At 36.6% G+C, this 24,389-nt stretch overlaps 1 protein-coding gene across 5 annotated transcripts in view; it reads left to right on the forward strand.

Moving 5' to 3' along the window:
• The window catches only part of NRIP1 (nuclear receptor interacting protein 1), a 104,377-nt gene extending 80,374 nt beyond the window's left edge, over positions 1-24,003 (forward strand). For 4 of the 5 annotated variants that reach the window (XM_065541487.1, XM_005548930.4, XM_015446966.3 and 1 more), the window contains one exon: positions 16,708-24,003. In XM_065541487.1, the coding sequence (XP_065397559.1) occupies positions 17,038-20,505 (3,468 nt within the window). In that variant the 5' untranslated portion in view covers positions 16,708-17,037 and the 3' untranslated portion in view covers positions 20,506-24,003. Of the gene's footprint in view, positions 1-3,684; positions 3,964-16,707 lie in introns of all 5 variants that reach the window. The other variant, XM_065541486.1, reaches the window with a different exon arrangement.
• The last annotated feature ends 386 nt before the right edge of the window (positions 24,004-24,389 follow it).

The raw sequence follows: 24,389 nt of genomic DNA on the forward strand, positions 1-24,389 counted from the left end.
CTAAGGCTCCAAAAGGTTTACTTGCCATTTACAACATGTTCTACTCGGAATGCTGCCTCTGCTAGGTGCTAACATGTAAAGATAAAAATACGTAATTCTCGCCCATAAGGAGTTTATACTCTTGTGGGGAGCCAGGCCTTAACAAACCAAAACTCAGGCATACCTCAGAGATATTGCAAGTTCAGTTCCAGACACTGCGGTGAAGTGAATACCTCAGTAGAGCAAGCACATTTTTTGGTTTTTCCGTCTGTATAAAAGTTACGTTTACACTGTACTGTAGACTATTAAGTGTGCCATAGGCATTATGTCTAAAAATAATATGCATACCTTAACCTAAAAATACCTATTGCTAAAAAAATACTAACGACCCTCTGAACCGTCAGAGAGCTGTGATCTTTCTGCTGGTAGATGCCTTGCCTGCATGTTCATGGCTGCCGACTGATCAGGGTGGTGGTTACTGAAGGTTGGGTGGGGTCTCTGTAATTATTTCTTAAAATAAGACAACAATGAAATTTGCCACATTGACTGACGTCCTTTCATGGAAGATTTCTCTGTAGCATCTGTTGCTGTTTGATAGCATTTTACCCACAGGAGAACTTCTTTCAAAAAGGGAGTCAGTCCTCTCAAACCTGCCACTGCTTTATCGACTAAGTTTACATTTACATAATATTCTAAATCCTTTGTTGTTTGTTCGACAGTGTTCATAGCATCTTCACCAGGAGTAGATTCCATCTCAAGAAACTGCTTTCTTTACCCATCTTTAGGAAGCAGCTGCACAGACTGGGTGTGGTGGCTCACGCCTGTAATCCCTGCACTTTGGGGAGGTCGATGTGGGAGGATCACTTGAGCTCAGGAGTTTAAAAAAAAAAAAAAAGCAGCAACTCCTCATTCATTTATGTTTTATTATGAGGTTGCAGAAATTTACCCACATCTTTAGGCTCACTTCTAGTTCTTTTGCTTTTTCTACCACATCTGCAGTTGCTTTCTCCACTGAAGTCTTGAACTCCTCAAAGTCATCCATAAAGTTGCCAATGTTTATATTTGACCTCCCCTCAGGAATCATGAATGTTCTTAATGACATCTAGAATGGTGAATCCTTTTCAGAAGCTTTTCAATTGACTCTGCCCAGATCCAATCAGAGGAATCACTTTTGATAACAGCTAAAGCCTTAGAAAATTTGTTTTTCCAATAAGATACAAAGTCAAAATTACTCTTTGATCCATGAGCTGCAGAATGGGTGTTGTGTTAGCAGGCGTAAAAACAACATTAATCTCCTTGTACAACTGCATCAAAGCTCTTAGTGTACCAGGTACATGGCCAGTGAGCAGTAATATTTTGAAAGGAATTTTCGTTTTTGTCCAGTAGGTCCCAACAGTAGGCTTAAAATATTCAGCAAATCATAGTGTAAGCAGATGTGCTTTCCTCCAGGCTTTGTTGTTCCATTTATGTAGCAAAGGCAGAGTAGATTTATCATCATTTTTAAGGGTTTAGGATTTTTGGAATGGTATATGAGCATTGGCTTCAACCTAAACTTCCAGCTTCATTAGCCCTGATCAAGAGAGTCAGTCTTTTCTTTGAAGCTTTGAAGCCAGACATTGACCTCTCTCTAGCTGTGAAATGTCTAGATGGCATCTTCTTCCAATTTAAGGCTGTTTTGTCTCCATTGAAAATCTGTTGTTTAGTATAACCACCTTCATCATTTATCTTAGCTAGATCTTCTGGATAACTTGCTGAGCTTTTCTGTCAGCATGTTTGCTGCTTCCCTTTGCACAGTTTTATTATTTTCTCCCTTAAATTGTATGAACCACCTCTGCTGCTTCCTCACCTCTCTCAGCTTTCATACAATTGAAGAGAGTTAGGGCCTTGCTCTGGATGAGGCTTTGGTTTAAGGGAATGTTATAGCTGGTTTGATCTTAAATCCAGACCACAAAAACTTTCTGTATATCAGCAATAAGGCTGTTTTGTTTTCATTATCATTCACGTGTTCACTGGAGTGACATTTTTAATTTCCTACAATAATTGTTTTTTTGCATTTGCAATTTGGTTAACTGGTGCAAGAGGCTGAACTTTTGGCCCATCTTGGCTTTCAGCATGCCTTCCTCACTAAGCTTAAACATTTCTAGCTTTTGATTTAAAGTACGAGACATGCAAAACACACAGAAGCCATTGTAGGGTTATTAATTGATCTCATTTCAATATTGTTGTGTCTCAGGCAATAAAAAGGACTGAGGAGAGGGAGAGAGATGGGAACAGCCAAGTCGTGGAGCGGTCAGAACACACGTATTTATTAAGTATGCTGTCATATGGGCGTAGTTCATGGCACCCCACAACAATTATAATAGTAACACCAAAGATCACACATCACCATAACAGATACAGTAATAATGAAAAAGCTTGAAATATTGGGAGAAATACCTAAATGAGACATAGAGCTACAAAGTGGGCACAAGCTGTTGGAAAAATGGTACCAATAGACTCCTCAACAGGATTGCCACAAATCCTTAGATTGTAAAAAAAAAAAAAAAAAAAAAACAACAACACCACAATAACTGCAAAGTACAATGAAGCAAAGCACAATAAAATGATGTGTGACCTTACAGTTTTGTAAGCAAGATGATTGAAAGATCTACTGAGTGCTGTGGAGTCACAGAGAGGAACAGCCAGCCTCAGGCTGTGGAGTTCAGTGAAGGCTGCCTAAAGAGAGGATGAGTTGTCAGCTGAGACTTACGGAACGAAAGAGATGTCCTAGTTGTTTAGCTTGACTGTAAACAAATGGGGCTTATTACAGGATTCTCTGTGCATTTTTAAGTCTGACGTATTTTTCCTCAAAAGATGAGGATGGTAAGGATGGTATGGGGGGAAGGGCACTAACAGAAGGTTCTTTGTTCTTCTTACCGCCCTGTTTTTCCCCTGCTGTCTTACTTACAACCTCTTGTTTAATGACAAGAATTTCTATAGAACAAATTATATATTTTATATAAATGCGATAATTGAAAGCAAGTTAAAGACCAAAACACAAAGCAAACTATAAACATTGAATTCTTATGTAAAGATTTAAGTAATTTAGGAGTTGAATGAACTAGGACCGGGCACTGTGGCTCCTGCCTGTAATCTCAGCACTTTGGGAGGCCAAGGCAGGAGGATCTCTTGAGCCCAGGAACTTGAGACCACCCTGGGCAACATGGTAAAACCCCGTCCCTGCAAAAATCAAAAATTAGTCAGGCATGGTGGCGTGTGCCTGTGGTCCCAGCTGCTCAGGATGCTGAGGTAGGAGGATCACTTGATCCTGGGGAGGCGGAGGTTGCAGTGAGCTGAGATTGCACCGCTGCACTCCAACCTGGGTGACAGAGCAAGACTCTGTCTCAAAAAAAAAAAAGAGTCAAATGAACGACTAAATAGTGAAGAGAACAATATAGTATATATGTGCCATTCCACACATCATCATTCTATCTCAAGACAAAAAACAGAAAAATGATGAGAGATTTTCATTAAAGATTTTAGTTTTCATTCTTCAGATGATTTAATTTTAGTAAATGATGCTAATAGTAGGAAGTAAGTAGTTGTTTTTAATGATCTTTATTGTTAAGAGAAAAGTTGTTCTGAAATATTTTTGGTCCAACAGTTGAAATCAGAAAAACCCCGACCCATGGTCCCTAGACCGCTAATCTGCCTCTGTCTCCTCAGCACACCGGAGTCATCCTCTAAAGCCTCCTGACTCTTCCCCGACCTGGGTCTGTATCTGACTACGAGCGGCAGGTGCCATGCCAGGGAGCATGTGTCACTGTCCCTGCTACACAGACTGAACGTGCCCTAAACCTGGACAACAGCAGAACTGAGTCTCAGATTAGCATTTACTGGCTGTCGTTCCTGAGATTGCTACTTCAAACACTTGGTTGTATGGCTAGAAGAGATCAGGGAAAAGCACGCACCGCAGTTTCTTCAATAAAAGTAAAACCATTTAAAGTGAGTAGCCTGCTGCTGGTGTGCTGGTAGCTTCATTTTCCAAGTTGACAGGCATACTTGAATGATACCTGTGAGCATTTCAAGACATAGAAGTTCTCCAGGTACATTGTGCATGTAGTATTTTTGGTTTTGATTCCTTCATCCTGTAGGATGGGACCTAGTCAGGTTTATTGACTCCTCTTTACAGGTATCGCCTCCATGTCTGGGCGTTCATGGATTGTGTCTGTAGTGATATTTCTCTTCCACAGCTTGACTGGAAACTTCAGTCTAGATATCTTTGTGATTTGGGCCTGTAATGACCACAGTGATGTCATATATGTCATTTCAATAGTATTTAATTTGACAATTTTTCTTTTTTACTTTGTTTTTGAAAAACTAGCAATCTTTCTAGGATAGTAAATTTTGGATTCTTTTCATTCAAAGGTAATATGAGAAAACACTAATTGAGAACATTTACATATACATATGTCATAAGTAATTTGCAAATTGTATAAAGCTACAGCAGGTGGTACTTGATTTAACAAGGAAAGCTTTTGTAGTGTAAATTTACCCCAATAGCTTTATGCATCCTTCAAAATGTTTTCTTGACCAGCATGCTTCAGTAAGAACATTGATCGCATAACTCTTGGTTTCATAAATGTAACTTAAAATAAATTTAACATCTTGTTTAAACAGCCAAAACAAAAGGCATGATTTTGTTAGATAATAACATATATTATTTTATTTTCATTTTTATTTTATTTTATTTTAATTTGAGACGGACTCTTGCTCTGTCACCGAACTGGAGTGCAATTGTGCGATCTTGGCTCACTGCAAGCTCCGCCTCCTGGATTCAAGAGATTCTCATGCCTCAGCCTCCCAAGTAGCTGGGATTACAGGCGCATGCCACTGTGTCCAGCTAATTTTTGTATTTTTAGTAGAGACAGGATTTCACTATGTTTGCCAGGCTGGCCTCGAACTCCTGACCGTGGGTGATCCTCCTGCCTCGGCCTCCCAGAGTGCTGGGATTACAGGTTGAGCCACCACATCTGGCCTGCACTAATATATTTAATAATATATTCCTTTAAGAATCACTTTTTTGTCACTATTGACAACTAAAGTTTCTTTTGATCCCTGTGATTTGAAAATTGTTATGGAAGACTGTGGATACATTATAAAACTTCTCCTGTTGAAGCAGTGACTTAGAAGTTAAATCTGTTTTTGGGAACAAGTGACCCAAGACGTTGCAGAACATACTACTGATTTCAGTTTCAGATGGGTCAAAAGCTTGGAATTGTGAGAGAGCATTATCCATTCAGGGAACTGCAAGTTAAGTTAATTTTAAAATTTTAAAATCAGTTATAACAAGCAAACAAAAGTGCAAGCATATATATACATGCATACAAGCACATAAAAATTTACAGTTCTGGGCCGGGTGGAGTGGCTCACACCTGTAATCCCAGCACTTTGGGAGGCCAAGGTGGGTGAATCACGAGGTCAGGAGTTCAAGACAAGCCCGGCCAAGATGGTGAAACCCTCCCTGTCTCTACTAAAAAAATTCACAATTCTGTAACACACATACTGGTTTCTTCTCTTATTCTTGATCCAATACAATATATTTAACAGAACATACTTTATAATAAGAAGTACATGAAGATCTTGACTTCAAAGATGGGGAACATTTTTAAAACAGAGTGTACCCTGTGAGTAAGCGCAGTGTGTCTAAATGTACTAAAAACCCTAGGAGCTTTGATCAAAAGCCAGCTGGTTACATCAGTTCTGTTGGTAATCTTTCTTGCTGATCTGTGACCTTGACCTTGTGCTTGTGTCTGTATGTCAAATCTATTTTAGGGATGGGGAAGCCATAGTTGAGTTTAATAGGATTGATGCTTCCATCTCAAAGGATATCCCTGTATATATACTATAAACACTCAAGCAATTCCAGAAGAAGAAAGATCCATTTTTCATTACATTTCTTATTTTGATAGAGATTGGAAAATATTATGCTCTTGAAAACTGATAGAAAGCACCAGTTACTCCAAAGAGCTATTGAGAAAAGTGAGGAGAAGCAAACACTCTGTTAATTTTGTATTTACACTCTTTTCTTATACTTATGTGCTGCCAAAGTAATTTGTTAATGATTATTTTGTGTTCATTAAGAGAAACTATTGTTTCTTTGATAACAGTAGAAGGTAGTGAATAGACATTAGTACTAATCATAAATAGGTATGTACTGTCTGTCATATAATAATTTTCTGGAGCTTTAAAAATTGTAGGTAAAATTAACTTTATCTAACGATTTTCCAGTTTCAGTATTTTCAAGACAGACTGCAGCACAGCATCCAGAAATGTATTGCATTTTTGAAATAGAAATTTTTTGGCAGTTTAGCTCTTTCTCTAGCTCCTTTGTCTAGATCTTTGATTTTTAACTTAAAATCTCCAACTTTTTCATCTCAACTTAATTTTGTTTAAAAATTAAATGTTTTTCAGAATAACTATAGAGGCAATGTAAAATGAATAGCAAGTTTATTGAATCCGATTCATATACCTAGGCCTTCTGAGGAGAATTCCGAACAAAGAAGCCCTTCTTTATTTTGCTGTATCAATTATGGGGTATGTGTCTGTGTCATCAAAGATCCTAAATCTTTGTGATTATCCTGCATTTTATGCAGTATATAGCCGTTATGAGATAAGCAAAAGTTCCAGTTTGAATATGAGCTCATATTTGGCTTTTAAATAAACATCTGTTTGCAATTCTGTGACCCTACAGAAGAAAGCTATGAACATAGATAACTTAGGGCATTAGGTGGGTTGGGTGTACAGCTATTTCAAAACCATTTCCTTCCCCCAGAATTTATTAAAAAGACAATAAAACATATTGGTCAGGGCTATTTCCACAACTTTATAACAGCATATCATCTTTCTCGTTAAAATGCTTGTCATTTTCATCAGCTATAATTTGACAAATTACTTGGAATCATAGGAATAAAATGTGAGATTTAGGGAGGTCCTTGGATACATGTGTCTTTGCATTGAATGCTTGAGTTAGTCAAGCAGGAGTGTCTCCTAATGAGTCTTTTTTAGTTGGGAATGTGAATGACACTCTTTTGCTCCTATGGAAGCAGCTGACCAGCGAGTTAAAGCCGACGGACCTAGAAGTTAGGAGCAAATTTGGCCTTGGGCCAAAACATGAAGTCCTTCAGGTTGCAGTGGAGAGCAGCCTGGGCAGCTGTTTTCCTTGCCAGTGTCTCTGGCTTCCATGCCACCTGTCTCTGAGGAGTATTTGCACCTAAAATGGGAACCCCCGGGAGAGCGTAAGAAACTCCTCAGTTCTCATTTCAGATGTTGAGGCCGTCAGTTGAGCAAAGTGTATTTAGATAATTATTTTTGGCACCTTTTAAACTGTACGACCACACAGCTACCTTTTCATAAAGATAATACTTCAAAGAAAGTTATCATCTTGGAATTCAACTTCCCTTAAAAGACATATATTAATTTTGATTCAAGTTTTTCAAGTAATTAGAAATATATTTTAAGAAATGAAACTTCAGGCATATTCTTTTGTTGTCTTATTATTCCTTGCTGTGAAATGTCAACACTTGAATGTTTCTTGTATTCCCTTTTAAATGTTTTCTTCCAACGACTTTTTAGCTTTTAGTTTATAAGAGAGGATTCACTGTTGTCTTCTTAAATGAAACTTCAGGAGCCATGCCGAAAATGTTACTTTTCCTTTCTTTTTATATGAAATTAAGTGTTGGGTTTTACGTATTTTAACTTTTCATTGGCCCTTGATTTGGAAAGCTGCTTTCATCCCTTCAGATGAAATGTTTGCAGTTACAGCCCGTTGGTAAATTGCTTTTGGCGTATTGTTTCTCATTCAGCTCTTAAAACTTCCTTTCAAAGCCCCGCTTTGGAGAACAACAAGAGTTCTCTGAATACCTGGATCTGTATTTTTTTTAAATAAAAGGGGCAATACTTAGGACTTTGGAATCTTCTTAGTATGTACTTAGATATTTTTCTTCTAATATTTAATGAAACATATTAATGTTTTTCTTACCATTTGTATAAAAAATACCCCTGAAATTATCCACAGTGGAATATAGATAATATTATTGTCCATTAGGAGTTATTCTTGAATGACATAATTAAGTAGCCCTTTGATTACTTATGCATTTTGAGGAACCAGGCAAAGCCAAGTGTCCTAATTGTCAAAGCTGCATGTTAGAAATCCCTTTAAATTCAGTACTCAAATAGGTATTACTTGATATTGCAGAACAAACTGGGGGAGATCTCATGGAAACAATTGAAAGTCATGAGGTAGTCCTTAGATATACTTTAAATGGCATACCAAGTGAACTCATAGATGTTTAATCATTTAAATGTGTTTTTGATGGAGTATTTAATTGCAAGGAAGATACTGAATCCTTAAAAACAGCTGGAGAAAGACCGTTGTCATTATTTCTCTATTCTCAACCAAAAATAGTCCTACATGTAAGAATTCTGCTAGATGCATTCTTCATTTATCTAAGTAAAATCTTATCACTTGGATTTCATCATTTTAACGTGTTTAGAATTTCAACAAAGTTTCCCTAATAGAAAATGTAAAACATATTGCAATGAAAATAGTTTAACTATTTTAGAGTCAATATAGCACCCATTTGTGAACTGTTAGTATACACATTATTTACTACTGCCTTTTATTTAAAAAGCTCTAAAAAAATTACCTGTCAACTTAGTTCTGTACTTTTCAGCTACTTATAAAAAAGTAAATGTAGCTCTTTTTAAAGTATATTGTGTAATTCAAGCATTTTATTAGATATTTCATTAAACTAGTCTGTGTTGAAACTTTCCTCATATTAATCTATGCATATGGTCAAGATTCCATGGAATTTTTTCTTAGTTTAGTTTGATTTTATTACTTTTAAAATAATTCTTTTTCACCATAATAATTTTTTCCACCACATGATGTAGACCAGTAAAATTTTAACTTTATAAACTTTAAAGGATTTTTATGCTTAGAAACAATTTTAAATTAATAAAAGGAAGATTCTGTTTATAATTTTAACATTGTTAAGTAGTTGGACATGAATTTTATTGTCGTAAAAGACTACATTAACCTTTGGTATACTATCAGGGTTCTTTGAACTCAGTTTTAGTTTTCAAATGCTTTTTTAAAAAATGTATTTGTAACTGGTAGGAAGGACGATATCACATATTTTTAAGTTTTAGTGAATGTGTCCTTAATGACTCAAGCGTAGTATCTTGCTATTACCATACATGTCCATTGGAACCTTTTAGAAGCCAAAAGTACATATGGATCTTAGTGGTCTTATTTTTTCTGTATCTTTAAGTATTCTGGCATTTTACCATTTTGGCAATTAATTCATATTTTATTCCCAACTGTCCTTTAAAAAAAGAAAAAAATGCTAAAATAATAAAAAGTAAAAATAATGAAAGTGCCTAGAAGGATGATGCAATGCTAAAACAAGTCATCACTGTTACACCATCATTCTGTCCTCTTCCCCCTCTCCTCCCCCTCCTCCCCCTCCCCCTCCCCATCCCCATCTCCCTCTCCCTCTCTCCCTCCCTCCTTCCTTTCTTTCTTTCTCTCTCTTTCTTTCTTTCTTTCTTTCTTTCTTTCTTTCTTTCTTTCTTTCTTTCTTTCTTTCTTTCTTTCTCTTTCTTTCTTGTTGGTTTTTTAAAATTTTTTTAAGAAGCAGTGTCTTGTTCTGTCATGCAGGCTAGAGTGCGGTGTACAGGAACTCAGTCATAGCTCACTGTAGCCTCAAACTCCTGGGCTCAAGTGATCCTCCCCCTTCAGCCTTCCAAACTGCTAAAATTACAGGCTAGCCACTATACTCAGCCCCATCTTCAGTTTTCTTAGAGCCCATTATGCTACATTATCTTTCAAGAATGTAAAAAATAAAAAATAAAAAATCTGGAGACACTATCTTTCCCTTTTAAGGTTTTATTAAAAATTGATGATTCAGTATTTTTCTGTCTATAATGTCAAAGAGAAGAAAGTTGACATACGAAGATATTTCACTTAGATAAACCAGAAGATGAATGGAACAAAACTGATGGTAATACTTTACACGCGAATCATTATGGTGCTATTGATTATATAAGCAATTTTACTGACTGTTGTCTTCAGCTACATCCCAGATGAATGTTTCCTTCCTTCCGTCCATCCGTCCTTCCTGTTCTTTCTTTCCACAGGGTCTCGCTCTGTCACCTAGGCTAAAGTGCACTGGTGCTATCATGGCTTACTGCAGCCTCGACTTCCCCAGACTCAGGTGATCCTCCCACCTCAGCCTCCCAAGCAGCTGAAATTACAGTTTCATAATATCACACTTAGCTATTTTTTTTTAATGTTTTTGTAAAGATGGAGTCTCGCCATGTTGTCCAGGCTGGTCTCGAACTCCTGGGCTTAAGCATTCATCCTGCCTCAGCCTCTGAAAGTGCTGAAATTACAGGCATGAGCCGCTGCGCCCAGCCCCTAGGTGAATTTTCTCAAACACAGGGATCAATGAGTAACAATAGAGTTCAAAAATATAGTTCTCAGGACAAAAAGTAAGTATAGTATTTTCATCTAGTTAGTTATTCATTTGGAAAGATTTCATTGCTCACTATTCTCAACACTCTGTTTTGTGACAAAAACTTCAATGTCTCTGTTTTCCTCAAAGGGTGTGTGATAGTATTCTTTCATCTTTTATGATTTTTGGAACACTCAAATTTATTTGAAACTGTTCATAAGTGGACAAATACTTAAGACAGGTGTTTGATAAAGGAGATTGTAAAGAAAGAGATGATATAGAAATGAAGTAATTCATTGGATCGATCATTGTAATTGCTGTTACTCTAAAAATGAAATATGTTGGGCAATTACGAAGCAGAAATTTCTGTCATCTTTTCAACATCATTATGAGCTATTAAAGTTATCAAAAGTAACACCTTTTGAATTCTTCAAGTACAAAAAGAAGACCCAAGAGTCCTTTTAAACACATACTTGAAATCTGGAATCAATATTTGTAAATATTTCCAGGTTCGTCCATGACAGTTGATGAGCTGTCAGTTTCAAAGCACCTTGCCCTTTTCAGGTGTATATTCCTTCAAAACCAGGAAAACAGAGAATGAAGAATTGAGTTACAGTGTACATTTAAATTCTTATGAAAAAAAAAATCTAATGAAGTTGTTTTATGTCATTTCTTTATTCTTATTGTGTAAATTATTCATGAATTAACTTAAATATTAATAAAATGTCTGTTGGACCCAGATGATAAATGATGATGACTTTTTCTTGGTATACTGAGGGTTAAAATGAATTCACTAAAATTGTAAAAGAGCCAGGTGTGGTGGTTCACACCTGTAATCCCAACACTTTGAGAGGCCAAGGCGGGAGGATCACTTGAGGCTAAGAGTTCCAGATGAGCCTTGGCAACATAGTGAGACCCCCATCTCCACCAGGGGAAAAAAAATCAACTCTGCATGGTGGCACACACCTGTAGTCCCAGCTGCTTGGGAGACTGAGGTAGGAGAATCACTTGAGTCCAGGAGGCTGCGGCTGCAGTGAGCTGTAATCTCACCACTGCACTCCAGCCTGGGCAATAGAGCAAGACCTTGTCTCAAAAAAAATTATGTGAGCTGATTTTCACTTAAGATGATAATACTGAAATCAAAATTTAGCACTTCTTGGTATCCTAAATGTTGTACTAAATTTTTTGTTAAAATTAACCATTTTTTCCCCAAAATTTTATGGAACCACTCTATAAAAATGACAGCCAAGTTGAAACAAACATCACTCAGTTAGCTTTTATTTTATTATTATATAGGTTTTCCTTTTTTGTCGTTGTATATATGCATTTTTAGTGTTCATAAAAGAAATCTTTCTTCACCTTGCCTGTCATATCTACTAACCTAATGTTTAAAGACAGGCTAGTAATATAATCTACTTAGTTTCTAAACTAAGTTTTTCCTTCTGAAACCTCATGAGAGTTGCAGAATTTATGATGCCTTTATTTGTTCTTAGTATTTTTTCCCATTTTTTTCTTTTTCTGTCCCTTTAGTATTTTTAATTCCTTTGGTTCTTCTCATCCACCATAAGCCAAATTCTAGAAAAGTTCTGTTTTCTTTACTTAGAAGTTATTTAACAAGTATATACCATACAAGGCAAGTCTCCCTTACTGTGATGAAAATGTTTAATATCTTTAGACACATGCACAAGTGCTAATGAAATCACCATTGAAATTAGGAGAATGACAAACCAGTGGATTCAATATTTTATAAACTATTCCAGTTTCAGAAATATACATTAATTGCAATTCTCTGAAGCAGGGGTTCCTAACCCTCAGGCCAAGCCTGTTAGGAACTGGGCCACACAGCAGGCGGCCAGCCGCGGGCCAGCAAGCATTACCACCTGAGCTCCGCCTCCTGTCACGTCGGTGGAAGCATTAGGTTCTCATAGAGGTGCGAACCCTGTTGTGAACTGCACATGCGAGGGATCTGGGTTGCCCACCGTTGATGAGAATCTAATGCCTGATGATCTCAGATGGAACAGTTTCATCTCGAAACCACCTCCACCCCACTAGTTCATGGAAAAATTATCTTCCACGAAACCAGTCCCTGGTGCCAAAAAGGTTGGGGGCCACTGCTTTAAGGAAACCTAATTATTAAATGTGTGTTGACATTTAGGTATTTGTAACTAAATATACTCAAGTATATACCTGGCAACACTCTTAAGTTATGTTTATATAAAACCAGGCAAGAGAACTATGTGTTGGAATTTCATGAATAATGTGATTGTCTTCCACTAAAAGAAAATGAGTTAAGCTAATATTGAATAACTTAAAATAACATTTTAACCTTAAAACGTCCATTTATTAGGTAGTGGTCATATTTTACCTTATACCCTAAATCCATAGATCCCAACAAGCTGTACTATTTCCAAGTATCGTGCCTCATTTTCTTTTTTTCCTATATTTCTCAATTACATTCTATACTATAGAAGGAAAAGGCAAGACTTGGGAAAGGTGAGAAGGATTGTTAGTGATTTCTCCCTCTCTAGTTGTTTAAGAGATAGAAAAGGAAGATATCTAGAAAAATTTGGCTCACTCTGGTCCCTGAAGAGCTTTCAATAGAAGGAGTGAAGTGCATTCAGGCCTTAAGGGGTATAAGAATTCCTGCTTTCCTAGGATAGGCACTTTATTTTCTGCTAGAACAAGTGGTAGATGTTGCTGCTGTGTCACCTGAGGCAGCCTCTCCAAGTGACCACAGTCTTTGATTTGCAGGTTTATCTCATTTGAAAAACAGGTCTCCATGAGAAAATCCTTTTTCTCCACTGCTTCATGTAATTGGTACGTTTTATAGGATTTTTTTTTTTTCAAAGAAATTGATGAAAAATAACCACCTTGACGTAGAATATTTAGGAAGCAATTATTCATCTTCCCTTTAAATCTATTCTAAATGTGTTACTGGTCCACTTTTCTAGAAGAAGGTGTGACGGCTTAGTGCATACACATAGTGACTTTTATCCATACTATGGTAACCACATGTTCTAAACTAAAAATGTTCATTTTATAATTTTCATTTAAAACTCTTAAAACAATCTTTAGAAGATTTTTCAAATCACATTCAATTTTTTAATTTTTTTGTGCTTGGTGATACAACAGTCATGTGAAAATGTGAAAAGAAATAGCATGGGGAGAAGAGATTTTTATTATTAGGGATATTCTAGAAACCTAAAGGTGGACGTTCACCTTGCCTGGTTCTCTAGATGCTATGTATCACATCTCTTTTTAAAAATGAACATAATTCACCAATCCTAAGACAGATCAGATCTCGAAGCAGATTGGGAGTTCAGTAAGAATGTGTTGTATTGATCTAAATTAAATAAACAATTGAATATTTAGGATGACCTTTGCCTCGTCATTCCTTTAAGTGATGAGCTACAGTATGTGGTTTCAAATTTGTGGCTTGAATTATTTTAGTATCTCATCTATATATTTTTTGAGAGTGAGAGAATGTGTGTGTTTGAATGTCAAAATCTTTCCTTCCTACTGGGAATTTGGTCATTGAATAACTTCATGTATCCCAAGATTCAGTTATCTGTTGACTGTGTTGCACTGTACTAATTATGATTAGCACAGTACTCAGACCCAAGGAGCTTAATAAAATTATTTGTGTATGTCATTTTTGTTCTTGAAGTTAAAAATTTTCATATTTAAGAAATGATTATTTTCAACCTGAGAAAGCTGATTGCCAAAAAAGGATTATTAAGAGATGATTATTACTAATATCTGTCATCTACTTTCTCTGTGAAGATAGGAAATAAATGGTAGAGAGGTAAATAAATGGTAAAATACAGTGTTAGAGCTCCTTTGCAAAGAAACTATGGTAATTCTTTTTTAAATCAACTTCCAAATCTGCTTTGTAAATTCAGAAATGTGTAAATTCAGTCTTTTTAAAGCAATGAATAATACTTTGCAAATTATATTATACACAGTAAAAAGTAGAATAGCAATAACAGGAGTAATATGAACTCAAAGGTGCTCCTTACTTCATTCTTATTCTTAAATAAAGTATATTTTATGGCTATTTACAAACCAGTTTTCAAATGGCTGATATGATTTTGACTTTCTTGACTCTACCCAAGAACAGAAAGGTTGGTAGTGGTATGGAGAGAAATACAGTAGATTTGCATATCCCATTAAATGGTTGTTAAATGTCTTAACTAGCTGAGAATTAATTGTATATTAGCAGTTGTTATTTTTGTTTTTTGTTTGTTTGTTTTGAGATGGAGTATCATTCTGTCACCCAGGCTGGAGTGCAGTGGCGCAATCTCAGCTCACTGCAACATCTGCCTACCAGGTTCAAGCAATTTTCCTGCCCCAGCTTCCTGAGTAGCTGGGACTACAGGCGCATGCCACCATACCCAGCTAATTTTTGTATTTTTCCAGAGACGGGGTTTCACCACATTGGTCAGGCTGGTCTCAAACTCCTGACCTCAGGCAATCCACCCGCCTCGGCCTCCTGAATTGCTGGGATTACAGGTGTGAGCCACGGTACCCGGCCATATTAAGTTTTTTAAGAGAATTAGAAAACTGTTTCCTCAACTCCAAGATGTTATCGTTGTAAAATGTGTCCTTACATTTTATACCACTAAGAAAGAAAAATAAGCCTCCAGTTAAGCAACATGCCATCAATTGTAAGATATATACCAATGGGGAAAAAAAAAAGTGCTGTTTAGCTGGGATACCTCCCTACTCCCTGAAAAGCAAGTCAGGGTTTTATTAGGAAAGGAAAACGGGAGAATGGATATTTGGTGGCAGTCGTCATCACCATTTCATCTCTATATCATTATTAACCTCTTAAAATATCCATCTTAAGTACATTATGGCAAAGCTTTTTAAAATGGTGGCACTGGAATCTCAAGAAGGTCTCTTCTCATCCTACTCCTTACACAAATTGAAATTAATTGTTGCTGCCTCCTTTCTATATCTTTTTCTTTGGCTATCATTTCATATCCTTTTAATCAATACATTCAACAATTTGATACAATCAGATAATTCTTTCCTAAAGTTTGATTTAGAGTTAAGCATTGTACTCAGAAAGCTACAGGGTAATCTTTCAATTAAAATTTATCTTTTCAGTTCCATAGAGACCAAGGTATTTGTTGATAGCTTCAGGTCTAATAACTTGAACAAAATGTTCTGGCATCTTGAAAAACAAAATTCTTGGAATTTATTCTAGCTTCTCTTCCAAAGGTGTACTGGCCCCATTCCTTAGGTCAATATTGACATTTATCTACCAAGTTTGCAGAAATGCAATGAGTTCTTGCTGCTTCTGTTGTGTATGTGTTAGTGATAGGAAATCGTTTGGTATCTTCTTAGATAATAAATACCATTGGAAGGTTTTTCAAGCTGTGACTAAAATGTCTTCGGCATTTTCCATTGTACTTCTTATATATGTTTATGCCTTCCCTGTCCTCTGTATCTGTAAGGAATGGACCTGACATTAAGATTTCTCCATAGAGCACATGAGGAAGGATTTACTAACAAACTACATTAAACCCTTGATAGCCCCAAACAAGCATCTAAAGAATCACTCTCCTCCATATGACTGTATTTTAATGTTTATGAATATGACTAAGATGGTCACACTTTGAACAGACTCACAAAATAATCTTCAACTTGTTAGTGGTTTCATTTTTTTGAAAACAGAAATTCTAAAAATTACTTATGGAATGTCTGGTGTTTGGGGGATGATGTCAGAAATGAATCTGTTCTGTTGGCCTCAGCCCCACATCAGACTCATCAGAGTCTGCATCTCTTTTCCTTTTTCTGCACATCTACTTTTGTTTCTTCCTAAGTGCTCAGTAATGTAAGGAAGCAGGTTCTAGTTCCCCTATAGAGCTATAAAGCTATACAGGAGACTTAATATTCACATTACTTTGCAGAAAGGTGCTTATGAAAATTCAGAGACTTGGCGGGCTTTGGAAGATGGTTATATAACATTAAAGTATGTTCTCTTCTCTAATGATTTGATCATTTTAACAGTATGGATTAACCCACAGGATTTCCAGTAGACATTTTCAATGGAATAGGAATGGCAATAAAACAAATTACTAACGTGACTGTAGTCCATATATATGTCTATTATTTATATGTAATATACATATACACTTAGAAATGCTATATTATTTTGCTTGCAGGTATAACATGATTCTAGTTCTGCCTCCTGAACTATTCTTATTTTTATTTTTTTTAGAACACTGATATTTGCATTTAATGGGGAACAAACGATGAAGAAAGAAAAGGAATATATTCACTAAGGATTCTATCTGCGTACTGCTACAGACCTGTGTTTTAAGGAATTCTCCTCCTTCTTGCATAGAAGTTGATCAGCTCTGTGGTCAGACTCATTTATCTTGTCATTGCCAGAAGAAATCCTGGACAGAATGTAACAGTACGTCTCTCTCTGATTGCTATGGAAGGTGATAAACTGATACTCACTTATTAAAGTTACGTCTCACTCACCACAGAAAACCATTCTTTAAAGTGAATAGAAACCAAGCCCTTGTGAACACTTCTATTGAACATGACTCATGGAGAAGAGCTTGGCTCTGATGTGCACCAGGATTCTATTGTTTTAACTTACCTAGAAGGATTACTAATGCATCAGGCAGCAGGGGGATCAGGTACTGCCGTCGACAAAAAGTCTGCTGGGAATAATGAAGAGGATCAGAACTTTAACATTTCTGGCAGTGCATTTCCCACCTGTCAAAGTAATGGTCCAGTTCTCAATACACATACATATCAGGGATCTGGCATGCTGCACCTCAAAAAAGCCAGACTGTTGCAGTCTTCTGAGGACTGGAATGCAGCAAAGCGGAAGAGGCTGTCTGATTCTATCGTAAATTTAAACGTAAAGAAGGAAGCTTTGCTAGCTGGCATGGTTGACAGTGTGCCTAAAGGCAAACAGGATAGCACATTACTGGCCTCTTTGCTTCAGTCATTCAGCTCTAGGCTGCAGACTGTTGCTCTGTCACAACAAATTAGGCAGAGCCTCAAGGAGCAAGGATATGCCCTCAGTCATGATTCTTTAAAAGTGGAGAAGGATTTAAGGTGCTATGGTGTTGCATCAAGTCACTTAAAAACTTTGTTGAAGAAAAGTAAAGTTAAAGATCAAAAGCCTGATACAAATCTTCCTGATGTGACTAAAAACCTCATCAGAGATAGGTTTGTAGAATCTCCTCATCACGTTGGACAAAGTGGAACAAAGGTCATGAGTGAACCGTTGTCATGTGCTGCAAGATTACAGGCTGTTGCAAGCATGGTAGAAAAAAGGGCTAGTCCTGCCACCTCACCTAAACCTAGTGTTGCTTGTAGCCAGTTAGCATTACTTCTGTCAAGCGAAGCCCATTTGCAGCAGTATTCTCGAGAACATGCTTTAAAAACACAAAATGCAAATCAAGCAGCAAGTGAAAGACTTGCTGCTATGGCCAGATTGCAAGAAAATGGCCAGAAGGATGTTGGCAGTTTCCAGCTCTCCAAAGCCATGTCAAGCCATCTTAATGGTCAGGCTAGAACATCATCAAGCAAACTGATGGCTAGCAAAAGTAGTGCTACAACATTTCAAAATCCAATGGGTATCATTCCTTCTTCCCCTAAAAATGCAGGTTATAAGAACTCACTGGAAAGAAACAATATCAAACAAGCTGCTAACAATAGTTTGCTTTTACATCTTCTTAAAAGCCAGACTATACCTAAGCCAATGAATGGACACAGTCACAGTGAGAGAGGAAGCATTTTTGAGGAAAGTAGTACACCTACAACTATTGATGAATATTCAGATAACAATCCTAGTTTTACAGATGACAGCAGTGGTGATGAAAGTTCTTACTCCAGCTGTGTTCCCATAGACTTGTCTTGCAAACACCGAACTGAAAAATCCGAATCTGACCAGCCTGTTTCCCTGGATAACTTTACTCAATCCTTGCTAAACACTTGGGATCCAAAAGTCCCAGACGTAGATATCAAAGAAGATCAAGATACCTCAAAGAATTCTAAGCTAAACTCACACCAGAAAGTAACACTTCTTCAATTGCTACTTGGCCATAAGAATGAAGAAAATGTAGAAAAAAACACCAGCCCTCAGGGAGTACACAATGATGTGACCAAGTTCAGTACACAAAATTATGCAAGGACTTCTGTGATAGAAAGCCCCAGTACAAATCGGACTACGCCGGTGAGCACTCCACCATTACTTACGTCAGCCAAAGCAGAGTCTCCCATCAATCTCTCTCAACACTCTCTGGTCATCAAATGGAATTCCCCACCGTATGCCTGCAGTACTCAGTCTGAAAAGACTGCATCTAACCACTCAATGGACCTTACAAAAAGCAAAGACACGCCAGGAGAGAAACCAGCCCAAAACGAAGGTGCACAAAACTCTGCAACTTTCAGTGCCAGTAAGCTGTTACAAAATTTAGCACAATGTGGCCTGCAGTCTTCCATGTCAGTGGAAGAGCAGAGACCCAGCAAACAGCTGTTAACTGTAAACACAGATAAACCGATAGGTGTGATTGATAGATTAAATAGCCCTTTGCTCTCAAATAAAATGAATGCAGCTGAAGAAAGTCAAGCATTTAGTAGTCAACCAACAGGTCCTGAACCGGGGCTTTCCGGTTCTGAAATAGAAAATCTGCTTGAAAGACGTACCGTCCTCCAGTTGCTCCTGGGAAACCCCAACAAAGGCAAAAATGAAAAGAAAGAGAAAACTCCCTTAAGAGATGAAAGTACTCAGGAACACTCAGAGAGAGCTTTAAGTGAACAAATATTGATGGTGAAAATAAAATCTGAGCCTTTTGATGACTTACAAATTCCTAATACAAATGTGCACTTGAGCCATGATGCCAAGAGTGCTCCATTCTTGGGTATGGCTCCTGCTGTGCAGAGAAGCGCACCTGCCTTACCAGTGTCCGAAGACTTTAAATCGGAGCCTGTTTCACCTCAGGATTTTTCTTTCTCAAAGAATGGTCTCTTAAGTCGATTGCTAAGACAAAATCCAGATAGTTACCTGGCAGATGATTCAGACAAGAGTCACAGAAGTAATGAAATGGCACTTCTAGAATCAAAGAATCTGTGCATGGTCCCTAAGAAAAGGAAGCTTTATACTGAGCCATTAGAAAATCCATTTAAAAAGATGAAAAACAACGTTGTCGATGCTGCAAACAATCACAGTGCCCCAGAAGTACTGTATGGGTCCTTGCTTAACCAGGAAGAGCTGAAATTTAGCAGAAATGATCTTGAGTTTAAATACCCTGCTGGTCATGGCTCAGCCAGCGAAAGTGAACACAGGAGTTGGGCCAGAGAGAGCAAAAGCTTCAATGTTCTGAAACAGCTGCTTCTCTCAGAAAACTGTGTGCGAGATTTGTCCCCGCACAGAAGTAACTCTGTTGCTGACAGTAAAAAGAAAGGACACAAAAATAATGTGACCAACAGCAAACCTGAATTTAGCATTTCTTCTTTAAATGGACTGATGTACAGCCCCACTCAGCCCAGCAGTTGCATGGATAACAGGACATTTTCATACCCAGGAGTAGTAAAAACTCCTGTGAGTCCTACTTTCCCTGAGCACTTGGGCTGTGCAGGGTCTAGACCAGAATCTGGGCTTTTGAATGGGTGTTCCATGCCCAGTGAGAAAGGACCCATTAAGTGGGTTATCACTGATGTGGAGAAGAATGAGTACGAAAAAGACTCTCCAAGACTGACCAAAACCAACCCCATACTATATTATATGCTGCAGAAAGGAGGCAATTCTGTTACCAGTCGAGAAACACAAGACAAGGACATTTGGAGGGAGCCTTCATCTGCTGAAAGTGTCTCACAGGTCACAATCAAAGAAGAGTTACTTCCTACTGCAGAAACGAGAGCTGCTTTCTTTAACTTAAGAAGCCCTTACAATAGCCATATGGGAAATAATGCTTCTCGCCCACACAGTGCAAACGGAGAAGTTTATGGACTTCTGGGAAACGTGCTAACAATAAAAAAAGAATCAGAATAAAATGTACCTGCCATCCAGTTTGGGATCTTTTTAAAACATAATGAGTATGAACTTGAGATCTGTATAAATAAGAGCATGATTTGAGAAAAGCATGGTATAATTGAAACTTTTTTCATTTTGAAAAGTATTGGTTACTGGTGATGTTTAAATATGCATACTAACTTTTGCTTAACATTAGATGTCATGAGGAAACTACTGAACTAGCAATTGGTTGTTTAACACTTCTGTATGCATCAGATAACAACCGTGAGTAGCCTATGAATGAAATTCTTTTATAAACATAAATAATAGGCATAAATTAAAATGTAAAACTCCATTCATAGTGGATTAATGCATTTTGCTGCCTTTATTAGGGTACTTTTATTTTGCTCTTCAGAAGTCAGCCTACATAACACATTTTTTAAAGTCCAAACTGTTAAAACAACTCTTTAAAGGATAATTATCCAATTAAGAAAAAACCTAGTGCTGATTCACAGCTTATTATCCAATTCAAAAATAAATTAGAAAAATATATGCTTACATTTTTTCACTTTTGCTAAAAAAGAAAAAGTGTTTATTTTTAACTCTTGGAAGAGGTTTTGTGGTTCCCAGTGTGTCTGTCCCACGCTGATCCTTTTCAATATAGATTTCTTTAAACCTTGTACTACTTAGTAAAAATTGATTACAATTGAGGGAAGTTTGATAGATCCTTTAAAAAAAAGGCAGATTTCCATTTTTTGTATTTTAACTACTTTACTAAATTAATACTCCTCCTTTTACAGAATTAGAAAAGTTAACATTTATCTTTAGGTGGTTTCCTGAAAAGTTGAATATTTAAGAAATTGTTTTTAACAGAAGCAAAATGGCTTTTCTTTGGACCGTTTTCACCATCTCTTATAAAAGCTAATTCTCACCATTCCTGTGGTACCTGCGAGTCTTATGACCAGGATTCCTTAAAGCTGAACTCTGACCTCTTGCGTTAGAACCATCTCCATCTGGAGCACTTGTTTTAAAATGCAGATTCATAGGCAGCATCTCAGATCTACAGAACAAGAATCTCTGCTAAGTGGACCTGGAATCTTCCATCTGCATCTTAACACGTTCCCTAGGTGTTTCTTGTGTTTGAGAACCATGGCTTACGACTTTCCTCAGAACATGAGACTGTAAAACAAAACAAAACAAAACAAAAAAACTATTTGATGCCTCTATTTTCCCCAATACAGTCACACATCAGCTCAAAATTTGCAATATTGTAGTTCATATATTACCGTTATGTCTTTGGAAATCGGGTTCAGAACACTTTTTATGACAAAAAAAATTGGGTGGAGGGGATAACTTTCATATCTGGCTCAACATCTCAGGAAAATCTGTGATTATTTATGTGTTCTAATGAGTAACATCTACTTAGTTAGCCTTAGGGATGGAAAAACAGGGCCACTTACCAAACTCAGGTGATTCCAGGATGGTTTGGAAACTTCTCCCGAATACATCCTTAACCTTTATTAAAACCATTGTCCTAAGAACAATGCCAACAAAGGCTACAACATTTAGTTTAAACCCAAGAGAGGCACTAAATTCAGATTGGCTAAATAAAAAGTACAACGGGCACATATACATGACAGAATTGTACACAATCATTCCATTGGATCTTTTAAAATAGTGATGAAAAGTAAATGTTGATACAGTCTTAGAAGAACTTAATATATTCTTGAAGCCACATGGGGTTTCAATTGTGAAACAGGTCTGTTTTTATGTTCAGTTTGTACAATCCACAATTCATTCACCAGACATTTTGTTTTTAATTGTGAACCTGGTTAGCAAATGACCTATCAAAAATTATTCTATGATCACTATTAGTTAGAAGGATATTGATTTAAAGTTGTTCTTCTTGAAGTGGTTTCTAAGATTTTTATCTTAAAAATAGGTGTGATTTCCTAATATGATCTAAAACCCTAAATGGTTATTTTTCCTCAGAATGATTTGTAAATAGCTACTGGAAATATTATACAGTAATAGGAGTGGGTATTATGCAACATATGGAGAAGTGAAGGCATAGGCTTATTCTGACATAAAATTCCACTGGCCAGTTGAATATATTCTACTCCATGTCCATACTATGACAATCTTATTGTCAACACTATATAAATAAGCTTTGAAACAAGTCGTTTTTCTTGATTGTTGTGAAAGATTTGGAGCCTTAGAGGTATGTCAGAAAAAATATGTTGGTATTCTCCCTTGGGTAGGGGGAAATGGCCTTTTTACAAGAGAGTGAAATTTAGGTCAGGGAAAAGACTGTCAAGGGCCAGCATTGCTTTTTTTTTTCTTTTTTTTTCTTATGGGTTTTGTTTTGCTTTTTGGTTGGTTGGTTGTTTTCGTTGTTGTTAACAAAGGAATGAGAATATGTAATACTTAAACATGACCACAAAGAATGCTGTTCTGATTTACTAGAGAATGTCCCCAATTTGAATTTAGGGTGATTTTAAAGAACAGTGAGAAAGGGTGTACATCCACAGATTCACTTGGTTTATGCATATGTAGATACAAGGATGCACATACACACATTTTCAAGGACTCTTTTAGATATCTAGACAATTTCTTCTAATAAAGTCATTTGTGAAAGGGTACTACAGCTCTCATTGACATCAGTAAGGTAGCATTCATTACCTGTTTATTCTCTGCTGCATCTTACAGAAGAGTAAACTGGTGAGAGTATATATTTTATATATATATATATAAAATATGTATATATATATATTGACTTGTTACATGAAGATGTTAAAATCGGTTTTTAAAGGTGATGTAAATAGTGATTTCCTTAATGAAAAATACATATTTTGTATTGTTCTAATGCAACAGAAAAGCCTTTTAATCTCTTTGGTTCCTGTATATTCCATGTATAAGTGTAAATATAATCAGACAGGTTTAAAAGTTGTGCATGTATGTATACAGTTGCAAGTCTGGACAAATGTATAGAATAAACCTTTTATTTAAGTTGTGATTACCTGCTGCATGAAAAGTGCATGGGGGACCCTGTGCATCTGTGCATTTGGCAAAATGTCTTAACAAATCAGATCAGATGTTCATCCCAACATGACAGTATTCCATTTCTGGACATGACGTCTGTGGTTTAAGCTTTGTGAAAGAATGTGCTTTGAATCCAAGGGTCTTAAACAGTTTTTTTAATCGTCAACCACTTTTAAACATAAAGAATTCACACAACTACTTTCATGAATTTTTTAATCCCATTGCAAACATTATTCCAAGAGTATCCCGGTATTAGCAGTACCGGAATACAGGCACATTAATCCATTCATAGTAAGAATTCTGGTGTTTACACAACCAAGTTTGATGCGATCTGCTCAGTAATATAATTTGTCATTTTTATTAGAAATTTAATTTCTTCATATGATGTCATGAAACTGTACATACTGCAGTGTGAATTTTTTTGTTTTGTTTTTTAATCTTTTAGTGTTTACTTCCTGCAGTGAATTTGAATAAATGAGAAAAAAATGCATTGTCTCCGGTTTGAAATGACTGTTATTTTGTGGACTTTCTCTGGTTTTTAGGTTTTCCATAAACGTAGAACAGATTGCTATGAATATAACAGTGATCTTCAAGGATGTTTTGCCCTTCTCAGAAAAATAAAGGGGACAAAAAAGAAGGTGGCTAGCAAGTTAGTGCACTAGAAACAGGGTAATTAAGGCAGAACTCAAAGTGACAATCAGCCTATACGCTCCCTGCCATGATTCAGTGTGTAACTAGTTGATCACTGTAAATTTTTAAACTAGAAAATAGTTTGCACAGTATTCAAAATTAATGTTGACTGTGTTATACATACACGCTTCATTTTAGGATAAGACTTTATCAGAAGGCTTTTATACAGTTTTCAATGGGTGTGGTTTATT

Source organism: Macaca fascicularis, chromosome 3 (genome assembly GCF_037993035.2).
Source record: "Macaca fascicularis isolate 582-1 chromosome 3, T2T-MFA8v1.1".
Lineage (NCBI taxonomy): Eukaryota > Metazoa > Chordata > Mammalia > Primates > Cercopithecidae > Macaca > Macaca fascicularis.